This window comes from Vitis vinifera, chromosome 16 (genome assembly GCF_030704535.1).
Source record: "Vitis vinifera cultivar Pinot Noir 40024 chromosome 16, ASM3070453v1".
In the NCBI taxonomy this organism is placed as follows: Eukaryota; Viridiplantae; Streptophyta; class Magnoliopsida; order Vitales; family Vitaceae; genus Vitis; species Vitis vinifera.
Window position 1 is genome coordinate 3,103,116 of NC_081820.1, and position 19,128 is coordinate 3,122,243.

Below are 19,128 nucleotides of genomic sequence, written 5' to 3' on the forward strand. Positions count from 1 at the left end.
TAGATAAATTCTTATAGATCCATCTCTCGAAAGAATCAAACATGATAATTTTTTATCATTCGATTTGAAGAAGAATTAAAAGAACAAAATAGATAATTATATAATTTTCTATTTAAATATTATGGAATTTTATATCTTATTTTTATAAAATATTCAAAAATAAATCTTCCTTAAGTTCTATACCAAATTTAGAAAGGAAAAGAGTAACCCATGCACGATAAGGGCAAAAATATGATATGAAGAAAATAGTAGGGGTAGTTTGGTCAATAAAGTGTAGTCAACGAATCTTAGTCAATAAAGGCTCCTATTTTCAGTGGCATCACAATGGCTCCACGTAGATGGGAAGATCAGGACCGTTAACAGCTGGGGGAGTGTTCTCCTACGCTCGGGACTATTACGACAGAGTGCAGAGATCCAACAGTGAAAAACGAAGCGATGCCGTCACATCCACGTCTTTGGTCAGCCGATTTATTAATATAGCCAATTATTTTATTACACGTCAGCAATCGAAGGCTGTGAGATTCTGTATTTGGTAAGGCTAGCTCTAGCTCTTTCGAAGTGACGCGGCGATGCGAGTGGCTATCTTAGCCGAAAAAGCTCACGCGTTTTGCCGCATCTATCCTGATAACGTGGATATATTATTTTTAAAATGGCGGTGCTGTCCCAAGTGGTTTCCTTTCTTTCTTTTCCTTATAACCTTCCACGTTCACTGAATCACTTGATGAAAAGTTTTTGTTTAATTAAATAATTTAACTTTTATTAAATTTTAGCAATACTTCAGTACTTCTAGAAGTTTCTTCTTAAAAGTTTTACAGAAAATACAATAAAAACAAAAAAGACCAACTTGAAATTATTTCTTTTTTTTTTTTGTCAAAATTATTATTTTAAAATAATAATAATAATAATAATAATAATAATTTATAATAATATAAAAAAAATATCCATTTAAAAAAGTAAATTGATACATAAATATCAAATTGAGCTTCTAATTAGAAATTAAAGGTCCATTTAATAATTGTTTTAATAAATAATTCTGAAAAATGGTTTTTGAGAACCGTTTTTGAAAACTATTTTCTAATTTTTGTATAACAAAAGCCTATTTGGAAATATAAAATGTTTTTAACCTATTTTTAATATTTTTAAATATATTTTAAAAATAATTTTTATATCTAATGTTTTATTTTTAATTAATTTACATATTTGTATAATTATTTATTAAAACAACTATTAGAAAATAAACGAAAACAACATAAAACACCTAAAAGATGTTTTTTAAAAATATTTTATTTTATGTTCTTAAAAACATAAAATAGAAAATAATTTTTAGTTGTCAAATGTGTTTTCTTTGTTTTGAATGGTAAAAAACTATTTTCAAAAGAGCCTAAATTTTTTTTTAAGACAAATAAAATCTTTATATTATTATTAGATGAAAAAAAAATGAAAGAAAAGAACAAAGGAGAATAATAATATTAATAATTTTCATGTAAATAATTAGTCAAACAAAAAATTATACAAATAACAATTTTCTTCTTGCAATTAAACTCCATTCAAAATTATTTTCTAAAATTCAAACTTAATCACCCAAAAATGGCACTAAATTTGAACCAAATTAAATTTCATAATTCATACATGACTCTCCTCCACTTACATTTATTAATTTAAACACATGGGTATTTTTTAAAATTAAAAATTATTATCCACTACCCATGACAACACACAAATACATCACCATGACATGTCAACGCATGCCTAACATTCTTATCTCAATAAAAAAAAAGAAAAAAAAAAGTAAGATAAGTTAAAAAAGATGTTTATAGACAACTCATGTTCTTTTTAGTAATATAATAATTTAAAAGTATTTTATTTTATTTTTTGTCACTTAAGTTATATTAAATGCACCACATGCCTCTTATGTTAAAAAATTTAGTTTGAGTGATGTGTAAGGGAAAAAAAAATTATCATTAGTTGATTATGCCAATATTTACCAATTATTTTATATAGATAATTATAGGTATGGTAGTTGCCAATTTGGCTCTTTCGAGTGAATAAAAGACTAAAAAACCATGTTTGGTTACGAAGAATTTGAGAAAAATAAAACGAAAAGAAAAGAAAAACGAAGGAAAATAAAAATTAATTTAAAGTTAATAAAACTAATAAATTATTTTTATATATTAGTTCAAATTTATTTAAGTTATTTTATTTTTTTTAATAAAAATGAAATGACTCAAAAATATAAGTTTTTAAATAAATTTAATTATATTTTATTTTTTGTATTTTTTATAATAAAATTAAATATTATTAAAAAATATATGATATATATTGTGAACCCAAATCTTGTGAGTTTAGGTAGTGTTTGCTTTTTTAATTTAATGTCAAATATAAATTATCTTTATACTTTAAATGTTTGTTTTTAACTTTTCTTTTACTTTAATTTTTTTATTAAATAGAAAAAATCGAAATATTTGATTTTTTGCTTAATATTATTAAACATAACTTTTTGACATAATCAAAATATAATTTCAATATGACTCTCATCTTATTAATACTTAGCACTTAAAAAAATAAAAAATCAAACAACTTAATTCTTAATACTATTGGATTGTATCTAAAGTTAAGTTCAATTAAGTTTTATTTAGATTTAAGTAAGAAACAAATATACAAACAAACAAATATGACATTAACCATGTAAGATTTGGGGTTCAGATAACACCCTCCTTGATGTGTAAATACAAACTTGTAAGCAAATAATTACAAATTGAGAAGCAAATATGGAAATGGTAGAAGTATTAATTTATTTTAAAATTTTATTAATGAATTTAAATTTTGGTCAACTTAAATGTGTATTGTGTGGTCCATAGTAGACAAAAACATGAGGTGGCAAAGAATGGCCACGTGAAACACCAACTCGACCTTCTTATCTTTGATTTAATTTTAGTGTTTTTATTTTTATTTTTTATTTTTTTTAATGAAAAAAAATGTTTCATTTGTTTTATAAAATCCCACACGTGAAGTGTAGGACATTATGGGATAAAAGTAGTATTCAAATCAACGTCAAACATAAATTCTAAGGACTTTTCAAGGTTTTGAAAATAGTAAAGTCTCGTGTTTTTCATGAAATTCAATTTTTTTATTTAATTTAAAATTTTTACAATATCAAAATTATCCTTATTTTTTAAATTTTGAAAGTTGATTAATTAAAAATGATGAAAAGATTTCAAATTTGTAAAACTAACATTTCTTATTTTTGAACTTAAAGAATAACTAATTTTTGAAATAAATGTCTTTCGATATTTTCATTATTTACATATGTATTTTAAAAGAAAAAGCGAGGGCATTTTTGTCCAAAATAAGTATATTTTTGGGTAAAAAAAAAGAGAGATTAGATTTAGAATTTCATGTTTATTTTCTCCCATTTAAAGTTATTTAATAAAATAAATTTAATTTTTTTAAATAATTAAATCTAAATCAATTGACAAGGGTTAATTATTAATTTAAATATTAAATTTATTTAATAAAATTAATTTTTTTTGAAATAATTAAAACTAAATCAATTGACAAGGGTTTTTATTATTATTATTATTATTATTATTATTATTATTATTATTATTATTATTATTATTTAATTTATTATATTTTTTAAAAGAGCATATGGCATCATTCAAAAGTGGAGAATTCTAAAAACTTAGACATGTGAAAAAGGGAAAAAGGAATAATTGGTGTGAACCACACATGAGGTGAGAATTTATGTTGGGAAATGTGTCTTCATCCATGGGTATAAATCAAAAGTCTTTATTCTTCTCATTTTTGGATGAATATCAACCCACCAAACTTCTCACAACCCACAACAAACAAATCTTTTGGTTTTTTCACTTTTTAAACAAATATCCCATAAATGCAACCATCTTCCTTATTAATAGAATCCTATTCTTTTCATCAACAAAAAGAACACCTTTTTCATAAGGTAAATAAATGTGTTACAGAGAAAGAATGAGCTTCGATACTTTGATACTTTTACATCACGTAAAGTATTAAAAAAAAAGAAAAAAGAAATAAATTATTTTATTTAATATATATTAAAAAAAGGAAGAAAATTAAATTTAATAAAATTTATTTTAGTAATTTTTCTAATTATTCATAAGAAATAAATTTTTAAAAGGTAGAGAAAAATTCATGGCGTTTATCTATTTATTTTTTATTTTTTATTTTTATTTTATGAAAGAAAACAAAGTCAATCTAAAAAGGAGAGGGGTCAACTTTAAGCATTTAAGAGTTGTAGAATGTTGAATGGTGGGTGGCAAAAACCCCAACTTTATCTCCAAACCCCACATGGGACATGCCAACTTTTAATGATTTTCATTGCCAAGATATGAAGAAATCTATTCTATTGCTTTGAAGTTTGAACCAACATTTCTTATTTAGCTGAAGGGGTGGAATCTACAAGGAAAATATGGATTAAAAAGGAATTCTAGGTTGCAATGTAATTTAAAATGTAGCAAGGAGTGAATTTTTAATGTTCACAAAAGTAATCAAATTAAGTTATCTCCCAAATATAATTTATATAACCAAAGCATCGACAGTTTCATTTGTATAAAAAGCCATTAGACATTGGAATCAGGCATAAGAAAAAGTTTCATAAAAAGTTTCTACCCCGTCTTTTCTAAAATCTAACTTAAGCATTTAAGGGACATGTTAAAAAAAATCATCCAAACATACCTTATTAGAGGGATACACATCATTTGACTTCAAGAAGTCAACCAGAGGAGTCTATTTGTTGTGTACTTCATGTGACTCCTTAATTATTTTAAATGTCAGTATGATACAAATTAGGATTTTGATTTGAAACATAGATTGGAATACTGTTCTTAAAAACGATTCTCTTCTTTAAAACAAGAAATAGTTTTTTAAACCAAAAACGCATTAACAAAATTTAATATAAAACAATTTTTTAAGAATTTATTCTCAAAACAAATTGTTTTTAAAAATAAATTTTGTGAAACAATTGAAAATATAAAAAAATATTTTCAAAATTCTTATACTACATATAAATTACATAATACCTTCATAAAAAAAAAAAATCAAAAAAATATTTATTCATGTTTGAATTTTCAAACCAAATCAATTAAGAACCGTTTGTGTTGTTAAAAATTGTTTTTGAAAGCTATTGCAAACGAACTCCTTAGATTTTGGCAAAAAGTCACATCTACAAGAAATTTAACTAAAAGAGGGGGCATTTTACAACGTATTCAAGTGTATAAAAACGGGGGCAAATCTATAAATAGAAGGAATCATGCTGACAGCTCCCCGTGGTGGCCATGTGGCAGTCGCTTTCATTCCTCTCATTAGACCACGTGGCATTTACTACTACAACTTGTATCGATTATTTCCTAATAGTTGATAGCAAAATGCTAAGTTGCCATCGCACTACCTATAGAATAAATTCGGACTACCTCGAAAGATGGTATGAATGAATAACATGTACATACAAATAAATAAAATTAGGATATAAATAACAAGACTTGAAAATATGTAACACCACCACTACAACCAACCACCCGATATTGCTCTTTTGATAGATACTAAAAAACCCTAATTGATATACCTCTAGGAGTCCATATTTGATAGCTTTTAAGAGCAAAGTAAGTAAATATCAATCATCTTGACCAAGGAAAACCTCATTTTTCAATCCTTTAAGTCATGTTTGGTTCCTAAAATATACTTAGAAAAGAAGAAACCTATTAAGGAAAATCATTTTTTTTTTTAAGTTGTCCTATAAAATAATAATAATAAAAAAATCAAATATAATTAAAACTAATTAAAAACTTACATATTTTTATATTATTTAATCTTTATATCAATGAATTAAAATAAACAAAATAAGTTTAAAATAACAAATAAAAATAATTTATCATTTTTCCTTTACATTTTCTTTTCCTTGCATTTTCTTCAAATTTTTTTTGGAACCAAACATACCCAATGAAATCTACGGTACATTTGATTACAAAGAAAGTACCAAAAAAAAGAAAAAAGAAATACAAAATATATGCATAAAAAAATTAAAATAAATAAAATAAATTTAAAAAAACATATAAAAATGCTTTATTAACTTCAAATGTATTATTTATTTTTATTTTTATTTTATTTTCTCTCTTTTTACTTCCTTCGCATTTTTCATCAAAATTTTCAGTAACCAAACATAGGCTGAATCACTGAATTTATAGTGTGACCAGACTATTTCATAACGTGACAAGTTCACATCCCAGGAACACCATTCGACAGGAAGCACTAATTCCCAAAAGAATTTTAGAGAAAACCTCTGATCAATTGATAGAAGTTGAGGAATGGTAGGTTACAACAATACTAATTATTATCTTCAATGCCATAATGGACCAAACTAAACGATGTTTGTTTTTTGACTGAATAGAAAAAGCCAAAATATTTGACTTTTTCTATTAAACTAAAAGTAACATGTTGACATCGTCCAACATAACTAAAGTGAATTTATTATCAAAACCAAATATTTTGGCTTTTTCTATTCAATCAAAAGACAAACACCACCAAGTCTTAAAAGCCAAAAACTAGGGGGTACACGAAATAAGAGACTAGAGACTAGACACACACATAGTGATTCAAAACCAATAAGATGAGCAACCCATGCTTGCTCAGACAAGTGAACTTTCGGAGGCATGAATGACTGAACCAAGATGACCCCACAAGGCAGTTGGTTATGGGGCGCAGTTTCAATGTGCCCTCAAATCACATCCTAAATTCAAACCAAATTTGTTCATCAAACCTAAAGATGCAGATGATAGTGTTGGCTTATATTTTTTTTATTATTATATTAAGTGATTTATAGAGAAAAAAAATATCAAAATTTTCCCACATGCAGCTCCTGACCTCTGTTTCTATTGGCAAACAAGAATATTTATTAATAAAGCAAGCCAGCGCCAAACAGGCAGGCAAAACTGAAGAGGGGCAACAAAAAGCAACCTCCCTCTCCTTGCTTCAAGCTCAAGACTTCTTGCTGTTTATAGAACTATGTTCAAAGTTGATATAACTTCCATAAAATAATCATAATTGCATCCTCAATCTTCTCCATATCAATAGCACAATTTGTAACTAGAAATGTTTAAGATCACAAGATCTACCGGGCTCATTCAGCGGTGAAAAAGATGTTTAGAACTGAAATAGCTGGTAATGGATGATAATATGAAAAGAAAACTAAAAAATTAATCTATGTCAGTCTGGTTTTAGAGAAAGCAGAAATCTCCCCGCCAATATTTCTTACTTGAAATTAACAATTAGACATGATATGTACCACTGATTCTTCAGGTCCTACTAGATAATGCTAGCCTGCCGTTGCATGACATGAAGTAGCCCTGATATGGCAAGTAGACCTGCAAAATGAGCTCAGTGGTTGAATATTCAATACGGTAACATTTAAAGTGCATTGTACCAATCTTCTAAGAAAGAGAAGTGCATCATTCCTGACTTAGAAAAGACATGCTTCGGTTCTGATCAACAATAAGTTAGAGGATTCAAATACTTGCAGCCACCGACTGATGCACATGATGCCCTCAAAGACTCTTATCAGAACCAAAGGTGGAATAAAACTGTAGTATTCAAGCATCAAGTTTGGGAAAAATCATAGTAATGGTTTGTCTGTCAAACCTACTTCTTGTTTTGAGTAGTGACAAACTAAAAGCAGGTTTAAATGAGCAATAGATACCGCCAGCTAACCAGGACCATCCCTCTAACTAATTCTTGATGTAATAGGGCACATGGACAGAACCAAAACATGATAGAACCTATAACCAAACATATGGAGCTATAACCAGTGAAATAAAGCCAGTGATAGGACCTAAACCAAACATATGAAACTGTTAAAAAGAAAATTAGCACATCATTGTACTAATGTGATTTTCGAACAAACATAGGAACTGCTCAGACATGAGGTGTCGGACTTGTCCAAGTGAAGAAATAACACAACTACAAAGCTTGTTATGCTGGTAGTTTTTGCCAACCACATATTTTTCTGTGTATTAACTTCAAATCAAGGAGCTAAAAATGTGCATATTGTGTGCTCTCTCTACCGAAATTCAGGGTCATCTTTTTCAACATAAAGGATCCATATACATATTCCATAATTAATATAAAAAAATAATAACATCAGATAAAGTAAACCAAGAATGTTAGTACATCAAATATAGACAAGAAAAAACAAAAGTAATCGTTCATTGCATGCAATTATAAGTTTTCATCCCAAAAATTCTTCTATTAAAATAACAGAAGAAGAAGAAAACAGAAAGTTGCTAACATTAGAATAATAACTTAAATGCCAGAATACCCATTTTTGTTAAGCCATTTTGTTCTCCAATGAGGACAAAAAATATTATTTTATTCTCTTCATTTTTGAAATGGAAGCTAAAATTTCAAAATTTATGAACATGGAATTAGTTCCCACCCCTACTTCAACATCATAAACCAAAGAGTCGTAGAAAGTAGTAATCACCTCACTAAGCATTCATCTGTCACCTTTTCTTTAAATGATAAATGATGTTAACCTTCTTTCCTGCAACAAAAAAAGTATATATTCATCAGAATACTTGTCTTGCTGGGTTTTTTTTTGTAATAACTGTAGATTTATGTAAAAGATAGATCTTGTACTTTCTCTTTCTTCGATCAATGGCACTATTCCTCATATCATTCTTTGAAAGAGAAGATCCAGCAGGGATTCCATACTGCATAGGAGACAGGGCTGGAGAACCAGCGGAAGTAACAGCAATTGTTGTAGGTGGTGCAGATTGTGGAGGTGGACCAGGGGCTGGAGTTCCAGCAAGAGGTTCAGGAAGGGGCTTTGGAAGAATGTGCTTCAACCGGTTATTCCTGTAGTTCTTCCAATAAAAAAATTGCTGCCTATGTGCCAATTCCTAACAGCTCCAAGTAATACAAAAAAACCTTCAGAAACCACCTAATGATAGGCATATAGAAGATTGTTGGAAACATTACACAAGATGACATGTTTTCTATAACCATGAGGAAGTTTAAAATTTATTTAGTCCAGTTAATTGCCTTTCTGTAGACTTATAATTCCAAAAAGAAAGGATTGATAACCGTCCATGTATGGTATGGTATATCATGGCCAAGATAATCAAGTCTTCATGGGCATAACCAGTCAATAAGTTCAATGCCACATGGACCAAATCATGTGTCAAATGGATGGCTACAACTCTTGTGGCTGAGCTAGAACTTGTTTTAGCATTGTTCTCATTTATATATACAATCTTAAAGACCAGAAAATAACAAGTCATTTGTCATTTATTAATTTTGTTGATTGGTTGAGTTCTTGCTAAGGGTGGGAATTCTTTTTTTGTGTTCTCTTTTTTTTGGATGTGCCTTTGATGCATATTGTATACATCTTGTGTACTTTGGTCCACTATTTCTTTATTGCTTACTTATAAAATTTTATTATTTACCTATCAAAAACCAATTCAATTCAGTCGTCATTTGCTCAAATCCTTCTCTCAATGTCAAAAGAAAAAAACAAACAAATGTGTATATATATTTTTTTCTTTGGGGGGGTTAAGAAGGAAGATAAAAGATTAAAATGGGGGGGAAAAAAAAGGGAAACCAAACAATAGAACACTTAAAAGATATGAACTCCTAAGAACTCCTCCAGATTAGACTACTTTCTTAGCTAGAACCCTGTTTCCTGAATCCATTGCACTTATCATATATTAAATCAGTAGTACTTTCAAATCATATGCTTTGGCTAAAGTTACATCAGCAGTATGATCTGGAAGTGTGAACAGGAAAAAAAAAAGACCCAGAGGGTCCTTTTCAAATTTCCTAGGAAGATAACTAATTTCCATGTGGGAGTAACAAAAATTCACGGTACAGAAAAGGCTTGCATGATGCAGAATTATTCTCTCTAGATATTAACCAAGAAAACAGAACACTTTGCCAAAAAAGAAAATTGATTTCTTTTTAAGCGTCTTGAGTTAAAAGGACATAAGACACAAAATTAAAAAATAAGCCACACAATATAAAAGAGATATAGGGCTTGTTTGGGAATGTTTTAAAAAATAGTTCTTAAGAAACAGTTTTTGAGAATAGTTTTCAAAAACAATTCTCTAATATTTTTTATAACAAAAGTCTGTTTAAAAAATTAGAATGTTCTCAACCTTTTTATGTGTTTACAAAAAATAAATTTATCTGAAGTGCTTTATTTTCAACCATTTTTCATATTTGTACAATTAATTTTTGAAATAGTCCTTAGAAAATAAGTGACAACAACTAAAAACAATTAAAATATGTTTTACATACCATTTTTAGAACAAATTCTCAAAAAACTGCTTTTTGTCAAAATATTATCAAACGTGTTTAGTTTGAAAAACAGTTCCCAAACTAGCTCATAATCTCCAAAGAATTCATGATGGGTGAAGGCTACTTTTTCCTTAAGGAAATCCGCCTCCTGATTTCCTCCCCCACCAATCAACCCTGCTCTTGCACCCAATCCTCCCAGCAAAATTCCTAACATCCCTCATAAGATATGCATAACGCTGAGAGCCAAACCCACCTCCTCCCCTCCACCACCCACTCTCCTTTCTTCACCCAATATATGGCCACAAGGGCACATCTTACAGGCACAAAAACCCATATCTCTGGTTTTCACAAAGGACACCTAAAAATAAATGAGTATATGCCACTTCTAACTCAATAGCGTTTTTCTTTTGTTTTTTGCTTAGAAAAAAAAAAAAAATCAGAAAATCAGTAATGAAACAGCACCCAGGAAAATTGAATCAACATCGACAATCAAGATATTTTCTCATCCTTTTTCCCTGTAAATACAAGATAGGCTAGAAACAAACCTTGCTTCCAGGATGAGCCATTGCATTGCGGAAGTTTGCATTCTGAAGAAGTTCAAGAAAAAAAAGGCAATGTGGATACCTGGAATCATTCCACACCATGAGAATACAAATTCTTGAAAATGAAAAATAAAAAATAAAGCACAGAAAGGTTACACGCTTTGGTAAGAAGAGAAGGTAGGAGAACAATGATTCCTAGGCTGCTATGACCTTAACATGGGCATAACATTATTAGATGAGCATGACTCTAAGAGAGTTGCTTACATTATGAATTTTATGTACTCTGGTTGTTGCCAATATTGAAGGTATTTCAAGTAGCCAATGAAAGCTTCATCTTCAAAATAGCGATTTTGAGCCAAATCTGAGTAAAAAATTCAATAAGCAATCATCAGGGAAGAAACAGAGACTAAACAATTAATGACACCAAAGAAGTGAATTCAACACTAAATTTTTTTTGCACTAGAAGTTACCTTTTACGATTTGGATTCATGCTAAAGTGACTTAAAGTGGAAAATAATATAGATTACTAATATGAGTTTGTGCATACAGAATTTCAAGATATTTTACCATGTAAGTAGACCTCGTTGCAGATCCTCAAAGCCCATTACAAATGTGCCACAAATCTAATTACTTGCCTAATGGCCCATATACATAAAATATATTTGACCAACAAAAGACCACAGTTTTTAAGGTAAGGCAAGGAAAGTTAAGAAAAATGCTAAAAATTACACAAAAATGGACACCCTTCTCAAGCTATTTTAAGCATCTTCCTTTTCTTCTTTATTCTTTCCTTCACAGCAAGGAAAATGCTGTAAAGAAGCATTATAATTCATAATTCTGTAATGGCAAACAATAAAGGAAAAACATACAGTGAATGTAGGTGGGATTGGCAAGACATTGGACAAATTCCAACTCAAGGAGAAACCGTTGTCGGCCATCATCTGGATCCTTGTACACATTTTTTGGCCTGATACACATATTAGATTCTTAGATTCTAGAAAGACCATTATATGAAGGAGGAAAACTAAACAAATTATATAATCAAGAGAACTACCCATCAACTAACTTCCTCAAAGGCCTTTTTCAGATTTTGAGAAGATGTAGAACAATAGGAAATGAAAAGGAAAAATCAGATCATAATTTTATCTTTTATACTATTACTCAGATGATAAAAAATTGCACCAAACATTGATTAACACAATTATTTGGCTTAACTTTACAACCCCACAAGTATTATAGTTTTTTATTTGAAAAATTCAATGAGGCATCAGATTTTTGGCATATTAGTCAAGGTTTGAAACATTTGATACAGAAGAAGCAACATTACGATTCAAGTCATTAAGACAACTACCTGGAGCAAAGCCAGAGCCACCTCAAAAATTATGAAGAAAGAAGGATACTTGCCTCCTAATTGACCTCAAAACATATAAAAAAGGGCTACTTCTCCTAAGTGAGCTCAAAACATTTATTTTATTTTATTTTTAAAAAGGCTACTTGTCTTGTAATTGCTTGTTACAAAGGGACTACCTAGAGGAGAGTCCAAGCCATTTAAGAAAATGGAGAACAAGGGCTACTCACAGCAAAAGAGAGAGCTTCCTTTGAGAGGACTACAAAGGAGAGGGGCCTCCTATAGCAAAGTGAAAGCCATCTCAAAAAATTGAGAAAGGGTTCTTCCCCATGTAAGAGTTGTTGCAGAGAGGGTTTACATGGAAATGCCTACTCCAAGCAGAGAGAGGATGACCCAATGCAAAAAAAATTAGAGAAAAGGACCACCTAGTAAAAGATTGCTTAAAACAGAGAAAAGCTTTAGTGCCGGGCTGCCAAGGAAAGGGCTACTTAGAGCAGAGTGAGAGCCATAGTTAAAAGAGTGGTGCTACATTTATCGGAACAAAAATACAAAGTATACACCTGATTTCACAAAAAATTTCATCCTATGTCCTTGAGTTTAGGAACCAATAACTTTCATTGAGAAGAAAAAGCCAATAATGAATGGGTTTAAATTCATCCGACGACCCCGAAACCCCAAAAGGGCCTGATTTTGAACTATTGAATCATTCCTAGGGTTTTTGACACATAAATCAAGATTGGTGAAACTCAATTCAGTTCATCCTTTTCTGTTCATTTTTTTTTTCCTCTCATAACATAATAACAATGACATAACAAAACCAGACTCAAAAAAATTCTCTTTCTTTTCCTTTTTCCACCATTCTCAGCAACCAAACAGAGGGAAAACAACGTAAAAACACTCACGAGGTGGGAGTATCAGCCGCACTATCGCTCTCTTTCCCAGAATCCATGAATCCTCCTCGCTCCACTGAGCAAAACAAATCAATTACACACAACGTAAGGGTCGGGTCATGGAAATGCAAAAATTGCAGGAGAATCACATTAATTACCTGAAATAGACCCGAAATCTTCAGAAAAAAGTTCTCTCTCTCTCTCTCTTTTTTCTTTCTTCTTCTTTCCTCCTCAAAGAAAAACCCTAGAGCTCTTATGCGCTTGTTTCGATTCTCAATCCATTGGTATACCAAAAAATTTGATGTTTCGGGAAAAGAAGATTCAAATCATCGGTGCGGCTACAGTCTCCGACGGCGAATGGTGGTTTTGTTCGCGGTCGCCGTAGTTCAACCGCAGTCAGCTAAAGCATTGGTAGGAGCATCCGTTTTAATATATTTGTATAATTTATTGTTTGCGCTCCCAAATATATTAAAAATAATTTTTTTTATTAAAATTAATAAATGAAATAAACCTTACCTTTTAATATTAATTCATTTTTAACATAAATACCTTTAATTGTTTCAAATTTTACACATATTTTTTTTTAAAAAGATTAATTTTACAAGAAAAAATGAGGGCACTTTTGTCAAAATAAAATAAAAAAAATGAAAAAAATTAGATTTTTAAAATTGAATTTTCAATTACCTTTTTAATTAAATAACCATTTTTATTTTCAATTATTCATTATACTTAGATAATTATTTTTTTAAAATTTTAAAAAAATTGTAAATAATTTTTATCTTTAATTATTCTTCATAATTACTTTTCAAAAAATTTTAAAATAAAAATAAAAATAATTTAAAAATAATTTTTATAAAATACCTTATTTTCATAACAAGTCCTCAAAAGTATCAAATATACTTTTAGCTTTGAAAAACAACTCTCGAACAGATTTTAATTTATTCTCATAAAAAATATTGGATTTAAAAAAATATTTTAACAAATTAAGATATTAAAAATATTTTATTATCTCAAATTTTAAAAATAAAAGATAAGCTTACATCTTTTTTTCATACATGGTTATTATATTTTATATTTGTAAAAACATGTACCCAAACAAAAACAAAATTTATGAATTAATTACTAAAATATTTTCCACAATTATTCTAGCCCATTTCCCCACTGCAAATTTATATTCATAAGAAAAAGAAAGAAAAAAAATCCGTAAGAAAAATAATTAATTCATATAATTTATTATTAAAAAAAGACAAAAATACAATTAAAATTAATAAAAAATTATACATTTTTGAATCATTTAATCTTAATATAAAAATAAATAAATAATAAATTAAATTAAAAGAAAGAAACAATTTATTTATTTTATTTTATTTTTCTATTTTTTTCATCCTTTTATTTCTCTATTTTCTTTAATTTACCAATTTTCTCAAATTTCCAACAACCAAGTTAAAGAAAAGCAATGAAAAAAAAAACTAGGCACTAAAAGGGAACAGCTTTAGGGCTTTTATAATGCTTTACTCCAGAATCTAAGCATAGAGACTTCAAAATTACCAATCTAAAACTACAGGAGACGAACAACAAATATTTCAAGTCATTCCAGCTAGAAGTCTAAAACAGAGGGCTCCTCCAAAGTTAAAAAAGCATGCAATTAAATAGCATAAATTCATCACTCCTGCTACCAACAAATTCTGAGAAAAATCGTGAAGGCCTTCGGCATTAAAATGATGATACAAGCTCATTCCTCCCCCTACCCTCTCTCCAGATTGCAGGGGATATTGGTGTCAACGTTACAAGCCAATACAGCCATTGATTGCTCCACACTAGAGGCCATACCCATTTCCTTGCCCCTACTGCCATATCAGTATGGCCTGTACCGCATGGGGCGCCTGAACCTTGGAACCCTTCTGCACAACACCAAAATAAACCAATTACTTTTTAATTAGTAACAGGATTGGTTAACACAAACTTTGGCTAAGCTGGATGTTTCGTAACCATGCAGGCAAACTCTTAATTGCCACTCCACTAGTTTTGTAACCTTGGGTTCTAGTTGTGGAGAGATTTCGAATAAAACCAAGGATATATAGGGTATATTATAGGCATACTCAGGAGACAATGTGAGGATAGGCATTTTCACTGGCTTAATCACACATAAGCTTCCAAAGATACTACAAGTTAAAAAAAAGAAAAAAATCTTTAGATGTCAAAGTACATTCATTGCTAATATTACAAGTCATTTGAATTGTTTTCAACCTTTTATCCGGAACTTAAAACACCTGTGACTAGTGACTACCCCAACTACATTTCAAATCAAACTTATAACTGAACTGGTCTTAAGTTCAAATCCCTTTCTAAAGAATGCTTAAAATTTAATTGGTGAATTGTATGATTAGAGATTCTAATACATTTTTTCAGAGATAATAAAAGATGTATATATATATATATATATGGCAAAATAAAAGAGTATACCAAAGTACATGCCACATATACAGCGGGCACAAAAAACAACTCTCTTTATCAACAAGATCCTAACCAATCAATAAAATCAAAGGCATTGAGCATTTTTTAATGTACATTCCCACCAAGTTAAGATTTTATTTAGGGACAAACATTCCAACTTTTTTTTTTTTTTTTTTTGATAAGTAAAGGAAAGAATTGCATTAAAAAACCACCAAAGCAGCGGCTTAAAGATTACAAAGAAGGAAACACCCCCCACTCCTTAGCTGGAAGCCAAGGACGTAGGAGCAGCCCGAACCCCACCCTCAACGGGTTCCCACCCAATCAATAAAATCAACTAAAGTCGAAGGACCATATTTTATAAACAGTTTCGTCCCCGACCATAGGAAATATACAAAAGAATTCTTAAGTTTTTGGATTGACAGCTCTTCTTCCTCGAAAGCGACTTTGTTCCTTGCCTTCCAAACCGGCCAAAAAAGAAACAAAGGGCTTGCTCTCTAAACTCCCTTCCTCTTTTTTCCCACAAAAGACCCATCCCATCCCAGAAGCGTCACCTTAACTGTGGCTGGCAGCACCCACTGCATCCCAAAAAGAGAGCAAAGCAACGTCCAAAGAGTCCTTGCCTTGGCGCAGTGGAGAAGAATGAGATCTATTGATTCTTCGTGCCTTTTACAAAGGTAGCATCTATTCGCTAAAGGCCATCCTCTCTTCTGAAGTTGATCCAAGGTAAGAGCCTTTCCCCACGTTGCTTCCCACCTAAAAAAACTTACCCTAGACAAACATTTCAGCTTTTGATCCGATATTTTATTGTCTTCAAATGCTTGTCGGTTTCTTTCCTTCCACAAAGTCCAAAATATGCATAAGGGGGTGGCCTTCGAAACCTTCTTTTGTTTCCTCCCAACAAAGGAGCCATACCAGTTTAATAGAGCTTCTCTGACTGTGGAATGAAGCACCCAAACTACTCCAAATAAAGAGAACATCTCCCACAGAATCCTTGATTTGGCACAATGAAGAACATGATCAAATTGATTCCTCTTCGACTTTACAAAGAAACATCTATTCACTAACAACCATCCACTTCTTTGGAGTTAATCTATCATCAAGACTTTTTCCCAGTTGGCTTCCAAGCAAAAAAGCTTGCTTTGGTTGAAACTCAAGATTTCTAGATAATGCTCAAAAGGAAGGGTATTGACCTCCCCAACTTCAAGACAAAAAAGAGGAATTCAATAGAAAAAACACCATTTTTTGACTCTTCCTCATCAATTTATCTTGCAATCTTGAGAAAAAAAAAAAAAAAAACCTTAACACCACCTGACTCTCTACTACTAAAGGGTCTAGAGAGGTATGGATTCTAGTGACACCACACCATCCCCTGCCCCCTCTTTTCTATCGCATCCCATGAATCCAACACCCAAGTGTCTTTGCGATCATCAAGCATACAAGGAAAGAAAAGACACAAGGGCTCCTTCCCCTTATCATTTATCTTTGCAAGAACGCTAACCCCTTTCTTCCTTCCCATACTTCCTCTCTATGACCTGTTTTCCCTAAAAAAAAAAAAAAAAAAAAGAAAGAAAGAAAGAAAAAAAAAGGGGAAAAAAAAAATCCCCTTCAAAAGTGAACCTCAAACTCCACTTACCAAGAAAGACTTAATTAAGAGATGAGAGACTTCTCATGCCCAAATCCCCCCTTCCTTCTATCCATGCAAACAATAGGCCAATTTAACTAAATGAGGATTTTTCTCAAAGATTCTAATATATATAGATTGTGTGCAAGTAAAAGTATCATCTAAAATATTACAGCTGTTAGTATGGAGCAATATACACAACGAAATTATCAATCTCATCCAGATGTGAGGTTCTCTGATATCTAGTGATAAATAATAAATATGCATTAACAAAGTGAAGTGATTCTGTAATGATTTTATAAATTAATTTATGTATAAAATGACAAGGATTTTGAGAAGAAAAAGAAAAAAGAACAAAAATTATCAGTGGGGTGGAGAGATATGAAAATATCATTTGCATTTTATGTGGATAATTGATCTATTATTGCTAGTTATTAAGATTTTCTTTTCTTTCCTTTTGGAGAAGCATATTTGACTATTGAACAAGTCCTTTGAGATTGAAAGATGACATTTCAATGCTCTGTTTGCTTGCTTGCTTAAAGGGAATGCACTGTTTTCATGTGAAATGTGTCATACTGTCCTGTGCTGTGTGATACATTATGCTGATACTTTTAGCTAAGTTGCCAGCAAGATCTCCCTCCCTCTGTTTTTTCATGTAAAATGTGTCATGATGTATGCACTATTATCTTGTGTTATGCTGATACTGTGGCTATGTTACCAGCAGAAAAACTAGTCCATTTCATCAGCAAAGAGTTCTAGGAAACGAAAAGAAAGCTTGGAAACTTAAAACAGCCTCTCACACCCCTAATTATTATAAGAGATTCCGACCCTTACCCATAACCATATGGGGGATAGAAAGAAGGCCCAGGCATGAAGGGCCTTCGTCCACGAAATCCAAAAGGATTGGGTCGCCTTCCTCGATACTGTTTCATTCCAGGAATGTTAGTTCTCTTAGCAGATACCTGCAGATCAACCAGAACCCACCACCATAGTCAATTAAATGAAGTTAAAAAATAACTACTTTTTAGACAATTTATATTCAAGGACCTTCAACTGGCGACCATGCAATTCTGATTCATTTAAAAGAAGGGCATTCTGAACAGCATCTATCTCAACAAACTCCACATAAGCAAATCCTTTTGGTTGACCAAACTTGTCGGTCAAAATTGTCACTCTGTTCACTGTACCACAGGATTGAAAATGCTGCTGCACTTCTTCAGGAGTACATGCATAGTCTACCTGTTAAGTCAACACCATAAAGAGAAACATAATTACTCACACTATCAACATTTCCCAGGTGGAAGAAGGAACAGATGGAGAAATATATAATATATATATATATATATATAGATAGATAGAGAGATAGAGAGAGAGAGAGAGAGAAATAAAGCTTATAAAACAAAGACAGACAGAAGAAAAGGAAGACGAAGGACAACAGAGAATCCATATTGATCAAAGCAAAAACAAAAGAATTTTTGTTAATACAATACTAGGATCCTCTACTACAAATAGCAGTACACCGTTGATCATATGATAAAACACAGTAATCCAATCACTTTAGTTATTGAGGATGATCCATATGAACCATGATGAGCCATATGTTTCCATATTCTAGATATTAAAGATATTAGATGAAAGTCAACCAATATTATTTGATCAACTCCAAACAGCCCCAAAATTCATTCGAATAAAGTTGTATTATAGTTTCCAACTTCTCCAAAATGTAAATCAATAGTTTCCAAATTTTACAGTGCAACTACTACAATCTATTTTCAACATTCAAGCAATCTACTTATTTGAATTAGAAGTCAAAATAATCTAGGATTTTCCCCCTTTTTTTTTTTTTGAAATAGTTCCAAAGCTTAATAATAAGCAGCCACTACAGTCCCTCCAAAATTCAGATCAATCTTTCCATCCAATGATTCCCCCCCAACAAATAATTGAATAAAT

The 19,128-nt window shown here is 30.6% G+C and overlaps 2 protein-coding genes across 2 annotated transcripts in view; both read right to left on the reverse strand.

The window, feature by feature from the left end:
• Window positions 1-7,034: 7,034 nt before the first annotated feature.
• Window positions 7,035-13,544, reverse strand: LOC100247653 (mediator of RNA polymerase II transcription subunit 31). The gene is made up of 8 exons (XM_002279011.5): window positions 13,262-13,544; window positions 13,116-13,179; window positions 11,735-11,832; window positions 11,130-11,226; window positions 10,869-10,947; window positions 8,665-8,927; window positions 8,510-8,569; window positions 7,035-7,394 (listed from the first exon to the last, which is right to left on the reverse strand). Exons 2-7 carry the CDS (start codon window positions 13,160-13,162, stop codon window positions 8,557-8,559), a joined length of 597 nt encoding a protein of 198 aa, XP_002279047.1. The 5' UTR covers window positions 13,163-13,179; window positions 13,262-13,544; the 3' UTR covers window positions 7,035-7,394; window positions 8,510-8,556.
• Window positions 13,545-14,580: 1,036 nt separating this feature from the next.
• Window positions 14,581-19,128, reverse strand: part of LOC100242522 (polyadenylate-binding protein 2) — a 28,853-nt gene continuing 24,305 nt past the window's right edge. The window contains exons 4-6 of the mRNA XM_002279112.4: window positions 18,226-18,417; window positions 18,013-18,140; window positions 14,581-15,004 (exon numbers count right to left, since the gene is read on the reverse strand). Of these exons, the coding sequence (XP_002279148.1) occupies window positions 14,959-15,004; window positions 18,013-18,140; window positions 18,226-18,417 (366 nt within the window). The 3' untranslated portion in view covers window positions 14,581-14,958. The remainder of the gene's footprint in view (window positions 15,005-18,012; window positions 18,141-18,225; window positions 18,418-19,128) is intronic.

Bases quoted from the DNA above. Each gene is read 5' to 3' on its own strand.
- LOC100247653 (XM_002279011.5), bottom strand. From the start codon at position 13,162: ATGGATTCTGGGAAAGAGAGCGATAGTGCGGCTGATACTCCCACCTC. The intron at 11,833-13,115 runs GTGAGTGTTTTT...TATGTGTATCAG, and splicing joins GCGGCTGATACTCCCACCTC to GCCAAAAAATGTGTACAAGG. The intron at 8,928-10,868 runs GTTTGTTTCTAG...TGGAGCTGTTAG, and splicing joins TGGCTCATCCTGGAAGCAAG to GAATTGGCACATAGGCAGCA.